The sequence below is a fragment of the Enhydra lutris genome, unplaced genomic scaffold (assembly GCF_002288905.1).
Source record: "Enhydra lutris kenyoni isolate GAN:26980312 unplaced genomic scaffold, ASM228890v2 scaffoldscaffold28, whole genome shotgun sequence".
Classification (NCBI taxonomy): domain Eukaryota; kingdom Metazoa; phylum Chordata; class Mammalia; order Carnivora; family Mustelidae; genus Enhydra; species Enhydra lutris.
Window position 1 is genome coordinate 4,952,945 of NW_019154112.1, and position 19,844 is coordinate 4,972,788.

At 45.3% G+C, this 19,844-nt stretch overlaps 1 protein-coding gene and 1 long non-coding RNA gene across 3 annotated transcripts; both read right to left on the minus strand.

Annotated features, from left to right (window-relative positions):
- Window positions 1-7,419: 7,419 nt before the first annotated feature.
- LOC111152254 lies at window positions 7,420-11,242 on the minus strand. The gene is made up of 2 exons (XR_002640912.1): window positions 11,051-11,242; window positions 7,420-7,472 (listed from the first exon to the last, which is right to left on the minus strand). It is a non-coding gene; the product is annotated as an uncharacterized LOC111152254 (long non-coding RNA).
- A 1,001-nt stretch (window positions 11,243-12,243) lies between these two features.
- LOC111152253 (ribosomal protein S10) lies at window positions 12,244-19,268 on the minus strand. 2 transcript variants are annotated; one of them, XM_022510700.1, is made up of 6 exons: window positions 19,152-19,268; window positions 18,166-18,315; window positions 17,768-17,939; window positions 15,713-15,790; window positions 13,121-13,176; window positions 12,244-12,335 (listed from the first exon to the last, which is right to left on the minus strand). In XM_022510700.1, exons 2-6 carry the CDS (start codon window positions 18,313-18,315, stop codon window positions 12,294-12,296), a joined length of 498 nt encoding a protein of 165 aa, XP_022366408.1. In that variant the 5' UTR covers window positions 19,152-19,268; the 3' UTR covers window positions 12,244-12,293. The 2 variants fall into 2 exon arrangements, with proteins under 2 accessions (XP_022366408.1, XP_022366409.1); XM_022510701.1 differs by lacking the exon at window positions 19,152-19,268 and adding an exon at window positions 18,903-19,098.
- Between the last annotated feature and the right edge of the window lie 576 nt (window positions 19,269-19,844).

A 19,844-nucleotide genomic window follows, 5' to 3' on the forward strand; every position in this document is an offset into this window, starting at 1 on the left:
TACAGCAGTCCTATTCATGATGGCCTCAAACTGGAAGTAAGCTGAATGTGCATCAGTGGGAGAAAGGGTAAATAGAGGTATACTGATTCAATGGAATACTACTTAACAATAAAATAAAATGTACTGAGATCAGCTCTTCCAACAGACGGGACAAAAGCCCCAGGTACATGTAGAGCAACTGTTTCTGAGAATGACCTGAAGACTAGCATGATAGCTCTTCCGCAGCTAAAGATATAAAGAAAAAGCCACATCAGAAGGTAGGAGAGGCAGAGATGTGGTCTGGTCAGGACCCACAGGCTCAGTGCAGGGACCCACAAGCAGGAGGAATAACACAAATGTGGAGGTCTTCCCTGAAGAGGGAGGAGTTTAAGTCCCACATCATGCGCCCCTGCCCTGGAGACCTGTGCCAAAAGATGAGCCCAAGTAACACCTGGCTCAGGAAACCAGCAGGGCTTGACGCTAGGAGAACAGAGGGCCATTGGAAACGAAGACTCTACTCTTAAAGGGCACTTGCACAAAGTTACTTGCTCTGAACCCAGTACAGAGCCAGCCATTTTATAAGGATCTAGGCCATATGAGAAGGAAATTTATTGACTAATTTTAGGGCATGTGCCAGAGGGGCAAGGATCTGTAGGAACTTTCTCTGGGAATGGAAGCTCTGGCAGGCACTGTTTTACTCACCCTCTTTCTATCTAGCTGGCTTGGCACAGGTGGGCACAATTTCTCACACTCTCCATCTACTTGCTAGCACCCCTCACCTGCCAGGTATGCTGCTGCGGACCTGACCTACCCAACCCACCCACCCTAGTAGAAGCCCCTCCAAAGTGGTTTCCATCCTGCTGCCCATGGGGAGATGGGGGGTCAGCCCTGCCCACCAGCACACTCCATGCCTACATCCAGGCATCAAAACCAGCCAGCTGGGAACCAACCTCATGAACCAGCTGCAGCCCAGCCACAACAAGGGGCACCTTGGGCACCTGGTTCTGGTGACGAGGAGGGACCACACTTCTGGGCCCCACAGGATAACTTCTACGTAAGGCCACCTCTTCAAGTCCAAGAGACATAGCTGATTTACCTTACACATGGAAACAGAGAGTCAAGCAAAATGAAGAGACAGAGGACTATGTTCCAAACAAAAGAACAAGACAAAATCTCAGAAAAAGAACTAAATAAAATGAAGATAAGCAATCCACCTGATAGAGTTCAAAGTAATGATCTTAAATGCTCACCAAACCCAAGAGAAGAGTGGATGAACACAATGAGAACTTCAACAAAGAGAGAAAAGACATAAAAGAAACAATGAGAGCTGAAGAACACAATAACTGAAATGAAAAATACACCAGTGGGAGGGGATCAAAAGAAGATTAGAGGAGGCAAAAGAATCATTCAGGGACCTGGAGGACAGGGTAGTAGAAATCACCCAAGCTGAAGAGCAAAAAGAAAAAAGAATTTTAAAACATGAGGATTTCAGGAGGGACCTCTGACACAACAAATGTCAAGTGTACCAACAATGGTATTATAGGGATCACGGGCGCGGGAGGGAGGGTGGGCAGAAATAGGTGAAGGGGATTAAGAAGTATAGACTTCCAGTTTTAAATGAGTCATGGGGCTGTAAGGTACAGCATAGGGAATATAGTCAATAATATTGTAATAACTTTGTATGGTGACAGATGGTAACTAGACTTACTATGGTGATCATTTCACAATGTATACAAATGTCAAATCACTAAGCTGTATCCATGAAACTAATATCATATAGTATGTCAACTATACATCTAAATAAATAAATAAGAATACATGCAACAATATAGATAAAATATAGATAAATCCCCAAAATATTATGTTAAATTTTAAAAAGCCAGCCATGTAAAAACTATACATGACATAATTCCTCTAATATAAAATCTAAATATACACCTAACTAATTAGTGGTAAAAGAAATCTGATAGCAGTTGTAGGGGGGTTGGAAAAAGAATTGGTTGGAAAAAGACAGGAGAAAACATTCCAGGGGGATGAAACATTTTACAGTGTTTCTACAGGTGTGAGCAATTGTCAAACTCATTGTACTGAATATCTAAGATCTCTGCATTTTATTGTATGTTTATTACATCTTAATTAAAAAATCTGAAAGTCTATCACTTTTCATATCCTAGCAAAAATCAGTTGGAAAATAAAATAATTCCATTTAAAATATCACAAAAAGGGGTGCCTGGGTGGCTCAGTGGGTTGGGCCTCTGCCCTCAGGCTTGGGTCATGATCTCAGGGTCCTGGGATCCAGCCCCGCATTGGGCTCTCTACTCAGCGGGGAGCCTACTTCCCCTTCTCTCTGCCTGCCTCTCTGCCTACTTGTGATCTCTCTCTCTCTCTCTCTCTCTCTCTCTGTTAAATAAATAAATAAATAAATAAATAAATAAATAATCTTTAACAAAAAATCACAAAAAGACTCAGAAATAAATTTAACAAAAGACTTTGCCCTAAAGAATTACAAAATTTGGGGGCCACCTGGGTGGCTCAGTCAGTTAAACATCTGACTCTTGTTTTCGGCTCAAGTCATGATCTCAGGGTCTTGAGATCAAGCCCTGTGTCTGTCTGGCTCTGTGCTCAGTGGGGAGTATGCCTAAGATTCTTTCCCCCTCTGCTACTCCCCCTGCTCATGCTCATGCAAGCTCTCTCTTTCAAATAAATAAATAAATTAAATATTTTTCTTTAAAAATTACAAAATTTTGTTAAGAGAGATTGAAGGAGATCGAAATAAATGGTGACATATATCATATGAATGGATTGAGAGGCTTGACAATGTTAATAAGTCACTTCTCCCCAAACTGATCCATATAGTCAAAACAATCCCAATCAAAATCATGGAGAACACTTTTTGTTGTTGTTATTAGAAATTGATAAACTGATTCTAAAAAAATTTTTTTAAAGATTTTATTTATTTATTTGACAGAGACAGACATGGCAAGAGAGGGAACACAAGCAGAGGAAGTAGGAAGAGGGAGAAGCAGGCTTCCTGCTGAGCAAAGAGCCTGATGTGGGGCTCGATTGAAGGACCCTGGAATCATGACCTGAGCCAAAGGCAGACACTTAACTGATTGAGCCAACCAGATGTCCCTAAAATTTTTTTTAAAAGATTTTATTTATTTTTCAGGGAGAGAGAGAGAGCACACGCACAAGCAAGGGGGAGCGGCAAGCAAAGGAGAAGCAGACTCCCTGCCAAGCAGGGAGCCTGATGTGGGGCTTGATCCCAGGACCCTGAGATCACAACCTGAGCCAAAAGCAGATGTTCAACCAACCGAGCCACCCAGGTATCCCCTGATTCTAAAATTTACATAGAATATAAAATGCCAACAGAATCTTGAAAAAGAAAAATGCTGGGGGACTTATCTGACACCCTAAAGCAAACCTAAACCTAAGCAAGACTGATTTTCATCAGGATAGAAATGAAATTATACAGAATAGAGTCCAGAAATTGACTCACACTTAATACAATCAACTGATTTCAATGAAAAGGAAAATATTTCAACTAATAGTGGAACAAGTGGATATTTGCAGGAAAAATAATGAGCCTTGACACCTACCTGACACTATCTACAACAATTAATTCAAGATGGGTCATAATGCTAAATGTAAATGTTAAAACCATAAAATATTTAGAAGAAATCATAGGGAATATTTCCAGGGCCTGAGGTTAAGCAAAGATTTCTGAATAGGACCCAGAAAACAGTAACAATAAAAGAAAAATATGATAAATAAGACTTCATCAGAATTTTAAAATTCTGTTCATTAGAAAATGGATAGCCATGGGGTCATAGGGTGCCTGGCTGGCTTAGTAGGTAAGCAACTCTAGATCTCAGGGTCGTGAGTTCAAGCCCCATGTTGGGGTTAGAGTTTACTTTAAAAAAAAAGAAAAAAGTAAAAAAAAAATGGATAGCCAAGCCACAGTGAGAAAATATTCACAAAATTTTATTACTGGTAATAGTAATATTAATAAAAGTATTACTGACAAAGGACTTATTTCTAGGATATGTGAAGAACTCCCACCATTTAATAAGAAAAAAGACAAACAAAAAATGGGCAAAGTTGGGGCGCCTTGGTGAGTCAGTCAGTTGAGCAATGACTCTTGATTTAGCCTCAGGTCACGATCTCAGGGCCCTGGGATCCAGCCCCATGTCAGGCTTCATACTCAGTGGGGAGTATGTTTGTGGATTTTCTCTCCCTCTTCCTCAGCCCCTCTCTCCATCACATCTCTGTCTCTCTCTAAAGATAAATAAATAAATCTTTCATTTTTTTTAAGATTCCATTTCATTTGAGACAGAGAGAGAGAACGAGCAGGGGGGAGGGGCAGTGGGAGAGAGAGAAGCAGACTCCCCACTGAGCAGAGAGCCTGAAGTGGATCTTGATCCCAGGACCCTGGGATCCTGATTCCAGGACCCTGAGCTGAAGGCAGATATTTAACCAACTGAGCCACCCAGACATCCCCCAAAATAAATAAATCTTAGAAAAGAAAAAAAGATGGAGATAAGATTTGTGTATTTCAATTTTACCCAAAAATGCCTGCATAAAAAAAAAAAAATCAAGATGACTGGGGTGCCTGGCTGTCGGTAGAACATGAGACTCTCGATCTCTGGATCATGAATTCAAGCCCCACGTTGGACATAGTGTTTACTTAAAAAAAAAAAAAAATCAAGGTGACTAAACCAACTGCAGTACGTCCTCCTAAATGGAACAGTACTCAACAACAAAAGGGAATGAACTGGGCAAATCTCAAAACATGATGCTGAGCAAAAGAAGCCAGACAGAAAACATTAGATAAATGGTCCCATTTATTTATCTAGTGTTCTGGAAAAGGCAAAACTAGACCAAAACAGCAGTTGATATGGTATCAACCACAACAGGGCAGCATGCGAGATCTTTCTGAGGTTATGGCAAGGTTCCATTCGTTCTCTGTGGCAGTGTGGTCGCTGTGCAGACCTAAGTTCAGTCTACTATTTCCTGCAGGTGTTCAAGTGTTTTCCACGTGGCCAGCACTCCTGGTCAAATCTCTCTCTCCCGCCCTCTGCTTCTGCCATCACATCTCCATCTCTACCTCTCCTGTCTCCCTCCTTCCTTATAAGGACCCTTCCAAATGCACCATGGCCACCCACATAATACAGGATAATATGATTATACGGGATACCCAACTATATCTGTGTATCAAAACTCAGCACTGTACCCATATAAAGGATGAATTGTAATTGCATGTAAATTATACGTCATAAGCCTGACTTTTTAATTTTTTTTTAAGATTTTATTTATTTGGAGGGGATGCAGAGGAAGACAATCTCATGCAGACTCCCCACTGAGTATGGAGCCCAATGTGGGACTTGATCTCAATAAGCCTGACTTAAAAAAAAAATAACTAAGGGGTGAGCAAGGAGTGGGTATAGGGATAGATACAAGACAGCAGGGGTGTCTGTCAGTTAAGTGTCTGACTCTTGGTTATGGCTCAGATCTTCCAGATCTCCCAGCTGTGGGATCGAGTCCCACATTGGGTCCGTGCTCAGCGCAGAGTCTGCTTTGGATTCTCTCCCTCTCCCTCATGCTTGCGTGTTCTCTCTCTCTCTCTCAAATAAATAGATAATATTGTGAAAGAAAATACAACTACGACAAGAAAGGCAGAATGCTGGTGACTGGAGAAGCTCGGTGGTTGGTATATGGTCGTCTGTTCTGCTCTTCTGTTTGTTTTATTTAACATTTGAAATTTTCAATGATAGGAAGTTGTGGTTGTTCATTTTGAAGGAAAGAGAAATTGTGTGATGGAGGCAAAGATGTCACAGAGTCATTGATTGTTCATCCCTCAGGACACTTTCTGCACATGAATGAACTGATGCCCCTGGAGTGTCAAACTGACTTCCTGTATCACCGCCGGCCCCCCCATGTCCCACCACACATACTTAAATAATCTAGAGTTCTTTACTTTGACAGTTTTGCTGATATTCCTCAAAAATTTTTAATGCCACTTGATTCTTGGCTGCCACTTTTTTTTTTTTTTTCTTCTCTGTTTTAAGGTCTTCTTATTCCCTGGGCTTGGGTATCCTCTCCCACTTAATATTTATTTATTTTTAGAGATGCCCTTTTCCTCACAATGGTCTCTTTGATATGTCAGTAAACCATGCAGGGCTTATTTTTCAAGTGGCTGTTCTTTTGGATTTGTGCCATGCATTTATCACGGGCTTCCAATAAAGCACTTTGAAAAAGAAATAGGCTCCAGGCTTTCTATGGGCTGTAACTTTTTTAAACAATCCCTTTCATTTCTCCCCCTTAATGCCCTCATTCTGTCCCAGTTTCCCTTTCTAAAACTGAGCAATCAAATGATGGATTCGCCCCCTCTCTTTCCCGTTAGCAGGCTGAATGTGTATTGTGGTCACTATTGACAGAGTGGTTTACCCGTGACCACTCAGTGCCCCAGTGTGGTTACTGTGCAGACCCAGATCTGGCCTCCTATTTCCTGCAGTTCAAGTATTTCCCAAGCAGCCAGCATTCCTGGGCACATCAATCCTCACCTTTATATTGTTAATTAACTATCATCTCTGAGATAAAAATCCAAGCTCTTCCCACCTCCTAGAATGGCTCTGATAAAAAGACTGAACAGACCAAGTACTGGTGAAGAGAAGGAACTGGAACTGCTCCACTGTTGATGGGAAGTGTGAGACGGGGCAGCCGCCCTGGAAAACAGTCAGGCAGGTCCTCAAAATGTTAGTCAGAGTTACTGCTAGACCCAGTGACTCCATTCCTAGGCAGATACCCCAGAGGGTTGAAAATGTATGTCCACACAAAAACTTGTGCATGGGTATTCACAGCAGCGTTGGTCACGTTAGCCAAAAACTGAAAACAGCGCCAAGGCCCAGCAACAGGTGAATGGATTAAAAATGTGTGGCATAGGGGCACCTGGGTGGCTCAGTGGGTTAAAGCCTCTGCCTTTGGCTCAGGTCATGATCCCAGGGTCCTGGGACCGAGCCCCACATCGGCTCTCTGTTCGGCAGGGACCCTGCTTCCTCCTCTCTCTCTGCCTGCCTCTCTGCCTATTTGTGATCTCTGTCAGATAAATAAATAAAATCTTAAAAAAAAAAAATTGTGTGGCATATCCACACAGTGGAATTCACACACAGCAATAAGGAAGTACTCAGGCAGGCCACAACATTGGAGTCTTAGAACAATGACGCTAAGAACCCAGACTACAAAAGAATGCATTCCTTACAATGCCGTTTTGATAAAACTCTAGAAAACACAAACTTATCTATATGACAGAAAGCAGAGCGCTGTTGACCTGGAGATGAGGGTGGGGAAGAGCGAGGGCTTACAAACAGGAGACTTCTGGAGTGATAGATATGTTCATTACCTTGATTTCATGAGCATATCCGTATGTAAAAACCAATCAGATTGGATGTCTAAACAGATGCACTTTATTGTATGTCCATTATACCTCAGTAAAGCTGAAAAACAAAAGAATTGAAAATAAGACTCTTCCTAGACTTGGCCAAGGAAGCCCCAGCCTTCTCCAATACTCCATGGGGCACCAGCTGGGCCAACCACTATTATTGCTTCTTGCTGTTAGTCCAAACTGTAAGGTGTACTTCAGATGGTCATGGTGACCCATGGGTCACAGAAGACCCACTAGCCTTCCCGTGGAGTGCATTTGCTCCCTCCTCCCTGAAAGCCACCAATACAACCAGCCATAATGGCTAAGCCACTTAGCACTTAGTGTGTATTTCTAGGTCTGCCTTCCCTAATTCCAGAGAAACTCTGTAGTAAGGATGTTTCTCAGTTACTTTCACATTCCCAATTTAGTTTTGAAGAGTTTTTTGTTTTTTTTTTTTAATTTGTAAGTGTTCTTTCCACATAAGGGGATAATACAACATTTCAGAGACAACTCTTTAAGGACATCATTCATGCAGCTAAGAATTACGAAGGAGCTACTGCTCACGAGGCACTGAGCGAGGCCCCTAGAGCAAGGCTGTGTCACAGAGGAGAGGAAATTTTCCAACAGTTCCAACAGCCTGTTCAAGCTAAGAGATGCTGCAGGCACTAACGAGACACCTCACTTGATGTTAAAGGAGTAACTTCTCTCAGGAAAGGCTTCTTCGAGGTGGTATTTAGTCTGAAGAACGAAGAATGAATAGGAGCCCTGAGTGGGTTGGGGTGGGAGAGTTTCCCTGAAATGGACCACTGCATGCAAAGAAGCTGAGAAAGATAGCGAGCTAGATTAGCTGGGTCCTGAAACTTGGAGCCTTGTTTTGTTTGGTAGGAATATGCAAAGTTTTTTTTTTGTTTTGTTTTTTAAAGATTTTATTTATTTATTTCACAGAGAGAGATCACAAGCAAGCAGAGAGGCAGGCAGAGAGAGAGATAGAGAAGGAAGCAGGCTCTCCGCCGAGCAGAAAGCCGGACGCGGGACTCGATCCCAGGACCCTGAGATCATGACCCGAGCCGAAGGCAGAGGCCCAACCCACTGAGCCACCCAGGCGCCCCGAGATGCGAAGTTTTGATGGACCTGTCAGGCCATGTAAGGAGTTCAGCATTCGTTTAGATTCTAGAAGACTCTAGAAGGCAACACAGAGCTTTTGAAAGATTTTAAGCTGGGGAATATCTTGTTCACATTTGTGTTTCCAAAAAATAACCTTGGCAGGGCAAAGCTGGAGGCAGGGAACCTCTTAGGAAGGGATTACAGCAGTTCTGGGAAAGTTACCGGCTGCCTGAGGCGCCAGCAAGGAGGGAAGGTTGGAACAGGAGGATCTGTTACACGTTTGCTTCCACCTCCAGCCTGGTCGTCTGTTTGCTGGTAGATCACCAGATTCCTTCCATAGCATTCTAAGACCACGTCCTTGTCCTGACAGCCTAACCAAAAATGGCCCTCTTATCCAAGTTGTTGATACTTTCTCTGAGAGCCAAGAGTCCTTCACACTCATTGGAAATAGACAAACCTTGTTCCCAGGACAGTGACCAAACCAGGATCTCTCTCACCCTTGGGCTTTGAAACAAGTGCTATCAACAAGACTTTCTCCCATCTTTCTCCAGTGTTTAAAAAAGTAAAAGGATCAATCGATTCTAAGGGTTCAACATTAAAGCAGCAGAAGTCCATGACCCCACGTATTCCCAAACTTTGGAGAAGAGTTTGATCATGAGTGAGCCTGTCTTTTAGTTCTCAGCAGGCCTGGCTTCTGGAAACAAGGGCAGGGATGGGAAATCCTAGCCACCATGGGCCCACGCTGCCATGCTGGAGGCCCAGGCCAGGCACCCGAGTAAGGAGTGTCCCAGAGGGCCCTCATGTTTGGGGCTAGAGGACACATCCTTCTCAAAAATGTCTGTCTCCCAGCACCTAACATAGGCATATGGTAGCTGCTTCTTGAAGATCTACAGTTAGGACTTTAAGCGAATCACAGACTTAAAGGGGCTACCAGCACTACCTATAAGGGGGACTATGTTTCAGGCAAAGGGGGTTTATGTATTGGAAAGTCAGTGTTGAACTAGGAAAATTTATCTTCAGCTGTCAGCACCCCAAATCCCTTACAAATCCTTAGCAACCTTTGTTGGTGGTAGTAGTGGTAGTGGGGTTTAGCTGGTGAGCTTCCGGGCTGGTGGAGAGATGCGAAGCTGTGATGCAAACAGACCCTGGAAGATGGACCAGACTGCCCCAAAACTTGCACCCACTGCAGGCCGTGCTCCAGGAGGCCTCTCCCTGCCCCTTCTAACCAGCCGTACAGGTGATCTTCCTAGGCATTTGTAACAGTCAACATCCGTTTTTACCCAAAAAAAACAAAAAAAACAAAAAAAAAAAAAAACCAAAAAAACCCTTAATTTTTGACGAGAGTTTCCTGACACCATCTGACATTCTGGTTTTCCTATAAAGGATGGAAAGCATCTTCAAGGTGCCGGACTAGTCTCACCCTGCTCCACAAACTCTACTCTGGGTCACTCCAGCAGTCATTCATCCCTTCCACCCTGCACGTAGAATTCACTCTGGATGTAATCATTTACCACTTAACAGTAGTTGGCATACACTTTTAAAAATTAAACTCTATGCCCAACATGGGGCTTGAACTCACAACCCCAAGATCAAGAGTCACATGCTCTACAGGCTGAGCCAGCCAGGTGCCCATGGCATATAGACTTTCAGTGTTTAGCTTTGGTTTTGTTTTCCTAAGTAGACTGTGAAGTCTTTTAAGGCAAATCTTGAGGCTTCCGTTTCCCAGAGCACTTATTAGCACTGATCCCTGAACAGCTAATCAATGATTATTGATTGGCAGTGGTATTCAATCTATCAACGTAGGGGGAGGGGGCTGGCCAGCAGCAGAAGAGCCGCCTCTGTTGGCTTCTTTTTGTACAGAGGCTACAATTCTACCTTGTATATTCCTTGGGTTTTCCCAAAGTCCTTGGGTGATCTTGGAGAATACATCCTGGAACTAATTTAAGTCATGAGGAAAGGAGTTGGCAAGGAGCCCTAGCCGAAAAAGTGACATTTAAGGGCCAGAAAATCAGCAAGGTTATAGAGGATACCCATCTGCTTGCTCGCTGGCTTTGGTGGGAAACAGAAAGGCCGGGAGCTACTAACATTTCACAGTGGAATCCAGGTTAAACAATCACAAGGCGTGTGAACACAGGCAAACCACTTGACATCACTTGAGCCAGCAGAAAAAATGGATAAAAAGCAATCTTTGGCAAGGCAGCCAAGGCCGCACTGAAACAGCTTCCCCAAACACCACCTCTTTCTGCCAAAGCAAGCTTCTACTTATTGGTGGCTCAGAATACAAAGCTCATCTCTCAAAACTAATCTTTTAAGTCCTCATTTGGAGTTGCTGTCGGCTGCCACCTTGTGGTCCATATTACAGCTGCCTACCGAGACAAACAGGTGGCTGCTACCAGCACAAAACCACCTGTTCCCAAATGCTACGAATCTCACTTGGCTAACTGTCCATCTCTGCACAATGCTTGGCCTGTAGTATTGAATAAACAGGACTCCCAAGTCCCCCCCACACCCTTAAGATCCACTAGTTACCAGTTTCACTGAACTCACCTTGGCAGACACGTCCTGAGTTGTTGGCCCGAAGCCGCTGCCTCAAAGCCTTTGACCCCGTCCCATGTGCTTCCTGCAACCATCACCAGTCATGGTTCCATCTGTAAGCCAAAGCCAGTATTTGACCCAGCAAACCACTGCAGGATTATGCCCCTGAACTTCTCACTGGCTGCACCTTCATGGCACCAAGGTCCCTTGGTATCTTTACCAAGATGGCACTTGGCCCCACTGGGGAATGTCACCACTCTAATCCATTTACTCCCATCACATGTAGGGAGGGCCACCACTTAAAAAGGCTCCAGGACACTGGACAAGTGTTTCCTCCTTTTAAAGGAGCCCTGGGCTGGGGCGCCTGGTAGTTCAGATGGTTAGCATCTGCCTTTGGCTCAGGTCACCATCTCCAGGTCCTAGGATAGAACCCCATCTTGGGCTGCCAGCTCAGCAGGGAGTCTGCTTCTCTCTCTCCCTCTGCTTGTGCACTTTTTTTTTTTTAAGATTTATTTATTTATTTGACAGACAGAGACCACAAGTAGGCAGGGAGGCAGGCAGAGAGAGGACGAAGCAGGCTCCCTGCTGAGCAGAGCGCCCCACGCGGGACTCAATCCCAGGACTCTGGGATCATGACCCGAGCCGAAGGCAGAGGCTCCAACCCACTGAGCCACCCAGGCGCCCCTGCTTGTGCACTTTTAAATGAATAAATAAAATCTTTAAAATAAACAAATAAAGGAACCTGGGATGGCAAGAGTTCCAACCAGCTATTGTGATTATGTAAAAACAAAAACTCCCATGGGTTCTTCCTATGGCTAGCGGTTCCTTTCAGGTGTTTGTGCAATTTTAACTCTGTTTTCTCCTTCCATTCATATAAACCTTAAGCCTTGAAGGTTAAGACTAAATTCTGGGGTTAACAGAGCAGCAACATGCCCTCATTGCAGAGCTGCACCAGCAGGGGCCGCCTAGAGAAGATGCCCCGCTCTCCAACTAGCCCCCGAACAGCAACCACACTGGACATCACTCCATGGGACAGCATGTCCTGGAACACAGGGCCAGAACTGCATCCCTAAACAACCACATGTGATGCCACCCTGCATGGGGATGACCCCTTACCCCAGTCCAGTCTTGCCCCATTTACATTGTAATCCTTCTATCATTCCTGTTCAGGCCACATAATGCAAACCAAATAGGACACAACGAGATTAATTTTTTTCTGGCTACAAATTTATTCAACACAAAACAATCTCCAACTTTACTGAGGTGGCTGACCACGTCCACGACCAAATCCGCCTCTCTGCAAGAGAAAACAGACGGCATGAGCATTAGTAGCAGGCTGAGCAGCAGGCCTCATTATCACAGGACAGGGCCCGAAAGTAATGCTGAAGAGTTCAGGCCATAAATTCAGCCCTGCCTCTTACTATGAGGCCACATTCACCACCCAGGCCGGTTTCCACATCTGTAAAATGGGAATATGGATACCCACTCAAGGGTGTGTTTACACACACACACACACCCCTCTCAGCACAGGACAAGACCTTGTGCCTGCCACAAACACCACCAGCTGTCGCTCCAACAGGGCTACACCCGCCCCTGTGCTGGGCACTCTTCCTAATCGCACAAGCACCTGACACAACTACAATCGGAACACCTATTTTAAGGATGAGGAAAACAGAAGCACAGCAGGGATGTATCCAATTATCACATCATCTGAAGAAGATGAAGACCCTGACCCCAGCCATCTTGGTTCTAGAACTCACTCAATCTCTAGTCTAGAGTTCTTAACCCTAAGTCTTAATTCATGAAAATAAGGGAGTCACAATTATGATGCTCACTAATGAAGAAACCAACCTTATGCCACATGTAGTACTGATCTGGGAGACTCATTTCAGTAATATATCTATTTACAAAAGTTTACATACTATATCTTCATTTAAAAACTCAGAATTCATGTTATTTTTTGGGGGGATCCACTGTAGCAAGGGGTGGACCCACCACACTGCATAGGATCCCTAGAACTTGCAGGCCCCCAGGGCCAGGCCAGAACAATGACATCTAGGGAGAGCCAACAGGGATACTCACAAACTGGAACTCAGTTGCTGACCCAGCCCCGGCCTCAGCTTTCTTGTCGGCACCAGCTGGAAGGAGAAACACCAATTCAGAGTCATCTTATGTTATGATCTGTTACAGACCAAGGGAAGACAGGTCTCCAGGCTGATTCTGCAGAAGCCTTGTCCGCAAATGTACCCCGGGAAGTACAAGTAAGTTACACCAAGTGGTGGGAACACCCTGTGAACAGCTTCTGCCCCCTCCCTCTCCTGGAAAAGCTTTCCTTAAATCATCCTTCCAAACTCACAGCCCAAACTGTCACTTCCAGGAAGGCTGCCCAGACCACAAAGCCTGGGGTATGTGCCCCTCTCTATGGCCAAAGACGACCCTCGTTTCCCACCAAGTTACTTACATGCTTCAGACTGGCATCTAGCTTACAGAAGAGATAAAGGACACAAAGGCCCACAAAAGCAAAACCAACCAGCAGCATGACCATGATAACAAATAAGATGAAAGATCCAGTACTGCCCTGACCTGTACAGTGGCCACTAGTCCAAACTGAGGTGTGTGCAACGTACACGTAAGTAGTCAAGATTTAAGAGAATGCAAAACATCTCGCTAATGTTTATACAGATTACATGTTAAAATAACATTTTAAAATATACTGCATTTCGGGTGCCTGGCTGGCTCAGCTGGTAGAGCATACAACTCTTGATCTTGGGGTTGTAGGTTTGAGTCCCATGTTGGGTGTATATCATTTAAAATCTTTAAAAAAATACAATAAACCATACTGGATTTAAAAAATTATTGCTGTAAACTACTTTCCACTTGTCTTAGGTGTGGCCACTAGGAAATGTTATGGTTCACGAGGGGTGTGGATGGGGACAGCACCATCAGGGGGCGTAGTCTCACTAATATCTCAATTGGGTCTCTCGTTGGCCCATTTCAGACCACATCCATCATTAGGTTCTTGACCCTCACTTCCCTGCCGCCCAAGCTACCATGTCCCCAACTCTACTTTTGTTCAGGCTGCTCTCACCCCACCTCAACTTGGAGACCCATAAGGCTCAGGCCCAACCTCGTATCCTCTGGAGAACTACTCCCTGACTGATTGCCCACGTGGTGTGACTTCTAGTAGGAGCAACCATTAACTTCCTTTGAACTGAGAGCCTGTTTGTTGGAAAAATTCTTACTATTCAGTAACATACTCAAGTCAAGTGATCACTTCTATTTCATGTTTCAACAATTAGCAGCCATGACCAGAGACAGGCAAGAGTAAAGAAGTTAATGAAAATTCCCCTTCATGGGGTGCCTGGATGGCTCAGTGGGTTAAAGCCTCTGCCTTCTGCTCAGGTCATGATCCCAGGGTCTTAGGATCAAGCCCCGCATTGGGCTCTTTGCTCAGAAGGGAGCCTGCCCCCTCCCCACCTCTCTCTGCCTGCCTCTCTGCCTACTTGTGATCTGTCAAATAAAAAAATAAAATCTTAAAAAAAAAAAAAAAAAAAAAAAAAGAATGTTCCCCTTCATACTCTGCTTTCATATCACCATCAACTGCCTCTCAACAAAGATACAGACTATTAAAAAAAATAAAAAAGTCCCAAGCCCTGGGATGGTTAAGTCACTCAGGGTGGCTGAGTCAGTTAAGTGTCCGCCTTTGGCTCAGGTCATGATCCCGGGATCCTGGAATGGAGTCCCACATCAGCCTCCCTGCTCAGCAGGGAGTCTACATCCCCCCTCTGCCTGCTCCCCCTGCCTGTGCACTCTGACAAATAAATAAAATCCTTTAAAAAATAAATAAAATAAATCCCAAGCCCTACCATGGCCCACAGAGCTATGAGACCTACATCCTCATAGGACTCTCCGGCTGCCTTCTGGTTCAGAAAGCCATGTGCCTTCATGGTCGTCCCCCAGGGAGCCAATGGCTGACTCCTTCCTTCAGGTGTTTGCTTATTAAATCGTACTTCTGCAGCTTTCCCTGAAAACTGTACCATTGATCCCCCTGCTTGAATTTTTCCCTGCAGCACCCATACCATGGACATCTAGACAGTCCTTTCTGCTTACTAGTTTCCTACTACTAAAACGCAATTTCAATGAGAAAGGTCTTTTGTCTGTTATGCACACTGTCTTTGGCTCCCAGAACAGAGCCTGGCAAGTCAGACACTCAACATGTATACATTATCTGAATGAACAAACACCTGTTATTCCAAGTCAACGCAAACACCTGCTGTTCAAAAACGAAAATTTTTTTGTTTAAAACTATTTTTTAAGAAAACAACAGGGATAACTTAAGTGGGCGCCCTCAAGAGTCTGTGACACAGGAACACAACTACAAAACTAAGAAAAGCATGTTGCTTTCTTGAAAGTTTTCAATTTTGCTCTAGTTAGAGGTCTTCAACAGAACTTGTCTGTATCCCAAATGAAGCAGGCTTTTGTCCTAACCCCACCCATCAAACCCCTGCAACAAGGCAAGAAACGTAAGGGACTCCAGCTAAAAAGGACCTGAAGATTGAGACCAAGAATCTTTCCTGGTCACCTTGGCACTTTCAAAGGCTGTGTCCCAGCCAGGGTGCCCAAGAATCCAAGGACTCTTCCCCAATGCCCCGACAGAGAGGATGCATCACTCACGGGGCACAGCGCTTCGTCTGTAGGTGTCTCTGTCAGCTTCCCCTCGTGTGAGTCTTGCAGGTCGCTCTCCCTCCAGACCTATACAAATTAAACCACATGAGAATGTAGGGCAATGTGCAGACTCTGTGCCCTTCAGGACGAGAAAAGTGGAAACAACTTAGTTATGATGGGTTAAAGGGAACAGAACTCTTGGACCCAGAGCTATCAGCTAGAAATTTTGTCATCAATGACACTAGCTTCTCCAGAGCCTAGAACACTCAAAATTAAAATGCCACCCATCTGCAAAAGGATCACTTTTTTCTATTATATTTCTCAACACAGATACACATTTTCCAATTACTCGGCAAATTAAGCAATCCAACCATTTCTACAAACATCTGAATAGCCAAAATTTTGAACCTGACCCATCTCTGAAGTGGAAAATCTCCTGGGCAAACAGGAAAGGAGGTACCATAAGCTGAAAGCCCCACTTCCAATAGTCAGGGTGTAAATACAGAGGCCACCAGAGAGTCCTTAGCTGCTCTGGGCTTCTTCACACACCTCACTAGATCGTGGGATATATATAACGGCAGATTTAAAAGCTACTTTTAGGGGCGCCTGGGTGGCTCAGTGGGTTAAAGCCTCTACCTTCTGCTCAGGTCATGATCCCAGGGTCCTGGGATCGAGCCCCGCATCGGGCTCTCTGCTCAACAGGGAGCCTGCTTCCTCCCCTCTCTCTGCCTGCTTCTCTGTGATCTCCGTCTATCAAATAAATAAATAAAAAAAAACTAAAAAAAATAAAAAAATAAAAAAAATAAAAGCTACTTTTAAGATACTCTCATCAACACTGGAAGTTTAATCTAGTACCTTCTCCACCTAGTTACCCTGGAACTTTCCTTCAAATCCACATGATTAGAATATAGATTGTAGTTATCTTGAATATCACAGGTTTGAACTGCATGGGTTCACAATCCCTTTTTCAATAAGAGTATAGTAGTACAGTAAATATGTTGATTATTTTCTTAATGTTCTCTTCTTTAAGATTATCAATCAACTATTTCTTATCAGTAAGATTCTGGTCAACAGCAGGCTATTAATAGTTTTTCAAAAAATCAAGTTACACATGGATTTTGGACAATGGGGGGGTGGGAACGGGGACAATGACATCACAGGCGCCCTGACCGCTAAGTTGTTCCAAGGGTCAAATATATATTTTTTAAGTATGAGAAGTTAGATTGAACCTGCAGTGAGTGACTAAAATAAATGCATGCCAGGTCCCATCTATGCCAGCCAAATCAGAATCCATGGGGTCCAGACAATGGAACCTCCCCCACCCCGGGATTCCAAGATGTGGTGGAGAACCTTTGCTCTACAGATACATAATCCCACCTAACCACCAGAATCCCACCAGAAAGCAGTCATAAAAAAATACAAATTCCTGAGCGCTACCAAGCCTGTCTCCACAGGAATCTGGGCAGTCTGGTGATCTGTTTTTAGGACCCTCTGCACCTCATCACCCAAGCCCACAAACTGCTGCTCCTACAAAGTTCCTGTGACAAGTTCTTTCAGAACCTAAAGAAAGAGAACCATAACCTTGACAACCTGCAACTGTGAGCCAACCATGATCTTGAGCCAGAATATAATTCATCCCCCCACAAGCACATCCTTTCACGCTACAACTATATACACATCCGTCCTCCCCTATCTGACTTTTGTTTTTGCTCTCATTGCCAACAAACTCTAGAACACTCTCCATCTCTTTCACATGTGGTAAACAACGCTGCTCTGGTCTGGAAGAGTTACTCAATGCTCAACCATACATGCCAGGACGCAAACTATGCTCTGTTTAATGGCATCCCCGAGACCTGACCTGATCGCGGTTCCATGACAAGTCCCATGCCAGGGGACAAAGGTTCCAGGACTTGGCAAGCCAGAGTCCTGCAAGCCAGAGCCCCCTCTGAAGTGGACACCAATGGTGTACGGTAAGACCTCTTCTGTCTGATCCCCCCCACCAAGTTTCATATACACTCCCCCAGAGAAGGATCTTCAGAGGAGGCCTTTACACGGGCAACGTACCTTTGGGCCGTGGTCTGCCAGTCTCAGGGCGGCTGCGGCGCAGAGTGGCAGGCACAATCTCAGGGGGCAGGTGGAGGTAATCACGCAGATACTGGATACCCTCGTTGGTAAGGTACCAGTAGAAATGTCTCCAGGCAAACTGTTCCTTTACGTAGCCTCGTGATTTGAGAGACTGGAAGACAGAACACAACTGTCAAGACAGAACCAGAGGCTTCAATCTAGAAGCTTGGCGCAAAAGGAAGCTAAATTGCATAGACGAGTTTTCATGGTGTATCTACCTCAGCGCCCTTCAAGGCAGCAAGCAGCTCTGGCTGTCCTGACCTCTCCTTGGAATGCGCCTCGAACATTTAGTGGAAAATCCCTCCATCTGCACCCCACTCGAGCAGCCCCCAGGCTACCTGCATGGCCTTCATGACGTGAAGATTGGGCACGTTCTTGTCTGCCAACTCAGGGTGTTTGGGCATGTGGACATCCTTCTTGGCCACCATCACTCCCTCCTTGAAAAGGAGTTCATAAATGGCAATTCGGTTCTTCTTGGGCATCAACATCTGGAAGGAAGCACATCATCAGGAACATTTCTGAGCAACGAAGCCAGGGCCCAGCAACCAAGTTCAGGACCCCAGAACGACCCCCAGGGAATCCCAGTCCAAGGGGCAGAAACCTCAAACCACACCGTGATAAACTTGCAGAGAGAACTTCAAACCCTGCAAAACTGAAAACCCCCGGTTACCCTCCTCCACCTCCCAAACACGCTGGAGGAAAAAGTTGCCATGATGTTTGAACAAAACAGGAGTAGGGTTACTGCTCGCTACAGACTTTACTCTCACACCCACAGAAATATAACGTAGGAGCAGGGGGCAGCAAACCTTGTATTCCCGGACTACTTGAGGAAACATCAGCAACTGTACCTAGCACGGAATACTTCCAGAGGCAAGGACGCAGGGAGGGCCTGGAGGAGAGCCCTCCCTTCGTGACAGGCCACTGACCCCAAACCAAAGGGCTAAGGCCTTCGCACCCTCATCCCCTACCACTCTTTCCCCCAAACCAGAGCTCCAGGGCCAGACCAGGAGGCGGCTCGGGGTGAGGGACTCCGTATCGAAACAAAGGCGGGCAAGGGGGCCACAGTCTCCCTAACCTCGCCAGAAGAGTCGCCGCGGCACCAGGGTTTCAATCCTCCCCTCCTCGACCTCCGCCAACCGGCCGCCAATCTTCTACCAGCTCCCCACAACCCCCCGCGAAGTGCGCCCCCGGCCCATCTATTCAGAAATGGGCGCGCGGGGAGCCACAATGGTTCCCCCGACCCGACGCCGGGGACGAGCGGCGACTACAACAGCTGGAGAGCCAGGATGGACACCGATGGAAATCGGACCGCAGAGAAACGCACCTCGGCGGCTGCTACGTCCGGGGCCGGAGCTGGAAAGGAAGGAGCATGCGCGACGCGGCGCGGCGTCTCTTCCGGGCTGGCGTGCTCCGCCCCCCGCGAGGACCCGCGGGCTGCCTGGGGTGGCCTTGGCGGTGCCTGAAATGGGCTGGCTCGGAGGCGGCGGCCGACCCTGACCTTCCTGACAAGACGCGCACGTGGGAGCCGTCGCTGGAACCTGTGAGCCTGCGTGCTTGTTCGGAGCATGGTTACTTTTATGCTTGGACAGGCACTTTAGAAGCACGCCACTTCTTTATTTCTTATCGACAAATTAACATTGTCATGGAAGTAATAGATGTTTTTTGAGCGGGGAGAGAATATATAGACAGAACAGTAACAAAAATAAAAGAATGAAACAGAATCCTATAGGCTAAAGATAATGGCCATTCACATTTTGGTACATGTTTTTCCAAACTAAAACGCACCCAAGCAAATAGATGTATGTATTTGACAAAAATACATACTTATGTTATGTAAGATGTGGTTGGTGACCTGTGTTTTTCCACTTAACAATACACTGTGAATCTTTTCATGTTAGTTAATATCTAAATTTGTAATGACAGTAGTCCACTGGAGGATAATTTGATCAACACCCTATGACTGGATATATATTTTTTAAACCCTTCACTATTATCAGTAATAATGCCACACACATAT